Source organism: Octopus bimaculoides, chromosome 26, assembly GCF_001194135.2.
Source record: "Octopus bimaculoides isolate UCB-OBI-ISO-001 chromosome 26, ASM119413v2, whole genome shotgun sequence".
NCBI classification, from domain to species: domain Eukaryota; kingdom Metazoa; phylum Mollusca; class Cephalopoda; order Octopoda; family Octopodidae; genus Octopus; species Octopus bimaculoides.
The window spans coordinates 24,907,654-24,910,415 of record NC_069006.1 but is presented as its reverse complement, the minus strand read 5'-3'; the positions used below and the strand labels follow the sequence as shown (position 1 = coordinate 24,910,415).

At 39.5% G+C, this 2,762-nt stretch overlaps 1 protein-coding gene across 1 annotated transcript in view; it reads left to right on the top strand.

The window, feature by feature from the left end:
* LOC106871843 (kinase suppressor of Ras 1-like) overlaps positions 1 to 2,762 on the top strand; it is a 56,176-nt gene that overhangs the window by 42,390 nt on the left and 11,024 nt on the right. The window contains 1 exon segment of the mRNA XM_052976936.1: positions 8 to 677. Within this exon segment, the coding sequence (XP_052832896.1) occupies positions 8 to 677 (670 nt within the window).

Here is a 2,762-nt window from a genome sequence, read left to right as displayed (position 1 = left end):
TGATGTTTTTTGTAGTCAGTCTGCTTATCCGTTAAACATGAATGCTAACCACCCTGCTAACCATCTAAGTAGTAAGGCCCTGCCAAATCTGAGTGCTGTCAACAAACCCTCAAGACATGGCTCCTTCCATCACTTTGGTCGGGCCTCACCATCCTCGTCACCAGTTTGCAGCACAAAGAAATCTAATTTTCACAATGTTCATTTTAAACGTGTTCCTCTTGAAAGCATCCCGTTACCATCGAGATGTGCTTGTCAGCATGTGTATGAACATGAACGAAAGCTTGGCCTCTATACGTACCCCTGTTTGAACCTAGGTTCCGCTGAATGTGTGCATTGTAGATCTATTTCGACTTTATGTTTTCCATGCTTTTCCACATCCTCTGACAAACCATGCAAACACAAGGACTACAAAGACTTCCATGCCAGCCAAGGTTTGCGTAATTGTGCCGACAAGTTGTTGCTCTCCGACCAGTCTCACTCGGGTCAGTTAAAGAAAAGAGTGACGGGCATTCCGACTGTGCCCCCTGCTGCATTGTTGCATCTCCCGCAGGCTAAAGGCCCCATACAGTCGCCTCTGGTAGCCATGTCCAAACTTCTGCCATCGTTGTCATCGTCGTCGTCATCGGAATATTCTGGTGTCAATGAACAGGTACCACATTGGCAATACACCAACTCAGGTAATCAGTTGACTCTACAACACATGCTAAGGGTGCAATTTGGTTGGCATGACGGCCGGTTCAAATTTAACTTGGCAGTTTTTTCAATTTTTTTTTTTTTTTTTCAATTTTTTTCTTTCCTCTTGCTCTTTTGCAAATGTGGTCAAAAAAAAAAAACACTTGATGTTGGGTGAACGTATTTCATATTGGGGCAAACGCACACTTGGTATCAGGGAAACATACTCGCTATCAGTCATTGGATGAACACACACTTCATACTGGGGTGAACGCATACTTGCAATTGGGTGAATACACAATTGGTAATGGGTAAACCTCCTTCCAGCTTTCTTTTTACTTTTCTCTCTCTAATTTCTTTAAATCTTCTTCACCTTCTCTGTCTCTCTTATGCTCTCCCCTTCCTCTTCTCTCTCACTCTCTCCTTCCTCTTCTCTCTCACTCTCTCCACTCTGTATTGCCTATACTAATACATCCTTCTGCATTGCTTTAGCAGCAATCTTTAATATATATATAATGATGATGATAATATTAATTCGTGATTAAATTAATTTAATATATCAATGTACTCTTCAGTGCAGGAAGTATAAACCATAATACAATGAACTCGAGAAAGAATATGGCAGAAAAATTGAATGTAGGAGATTCATATTTTTATCCATGTGAGAAAGAGATGTGAGTCCTGTCGGATATTTGTAGTTATAGTTAGATGTCAGACATGACTCACATCTCTTTCTCACATGGATAAAAATATGGATCTCCTACATTCAATTTTTCTGATATATATATAAAGAGAGAGAGAGAGAGAGAGTTTAATGCTTAAATTTCTCAAATACATTGCAAGGTGCAGGCGTGGCTGTGTGGTTCTGTAGTTTGCTTTGCAACCATGTGACATCAGGTTCAGTCCCATTCTGTGCTAAGTTGGGGGTGTGTTTTTTTCTACTGTAGTATCTGTGCACCACTCCACTGCTCTTCAGCTGTAGTGTTTTGTCCTTTAAACAACTTCTCATTCAAGGGTTTCAATCTGTGACCTGTAATCCCGTGCCAAATAATCGTTCTTCAGATTTGAAGTAGCAATTGTTTTCAAATGAGGGCATTCACTTGTAAGTCATTAAATAGCATCCTTTTGTTTTTTTATGCGGAAACAGAAATATTGCTTGAATGACTAGTTTGAGAAGCTACAGGCTAACTACAGCCATTGAGCGAAGGAACATAACTCTGTTGTGTCTGAATAAAAACTGGTTTCACTCCCCTTTCGTAGTTGAACTAATTGTTCTTAATTTTAGGTACGAAGTCAGTTTTTTTTTTTTTTTTTAAGTGAGAATACAAGCTTAGTTAATACCATCAGCTCCACTACTTGACTGGTACTTTTTATCAACCCTGAAAGGTAAAGTTGACCTTGGCAGGATTTGAACTCAGAACGTAAACAGCCAGATTAAATACCACGTGGGATTTTTGTCCAACGGTCTGTCTAATGGTTCTGCCATATTCCTGCCTTTGAATGGTCAAAATAATGCCAGTTGATATGCTCGTCTTTAACCATTCATATATTTAACCTGTAACCAATTTTATTGACTTTTTTGGAGCTATTAGTAACACAGATAAAATGCAGTCCCCAGCCTTACCAGCTCCTGTCAAACTGTCCGACCCATGCCAGCATGGAAAACAGACGTTAAATGATGATGATGATGTTTAATTGATTTTGTTACATTGTACATTTCTTTAGAATTCTGATATTATTAGGACCTTCATAAGCACCAATTTGAAACAGAAGACAAATCTGCCCACTGAAGGGACCAGTTTTCCTCTTCTGATATGAACTCGTGCTTCTTATATCTAATGTCTATCTATATTTGACATCGTCATCATTTTAACGTCCACATTTCCATGCTTGCATGGGTCAGACAGAATTTGTTGACACTGATGTTCTATGGCTGGATGCCTTTCCTGTCACCAACCATGCCTGCACCCTTACCACCTTAGCTATTAATTATTTAATCCATAACTCGTTACTAATTTAGAACTGAAGCTTTGTATAACAACCAAGTGTCTTTCTCTCAAACTTTTTCAGTCCACTGGACACCCCCCCCC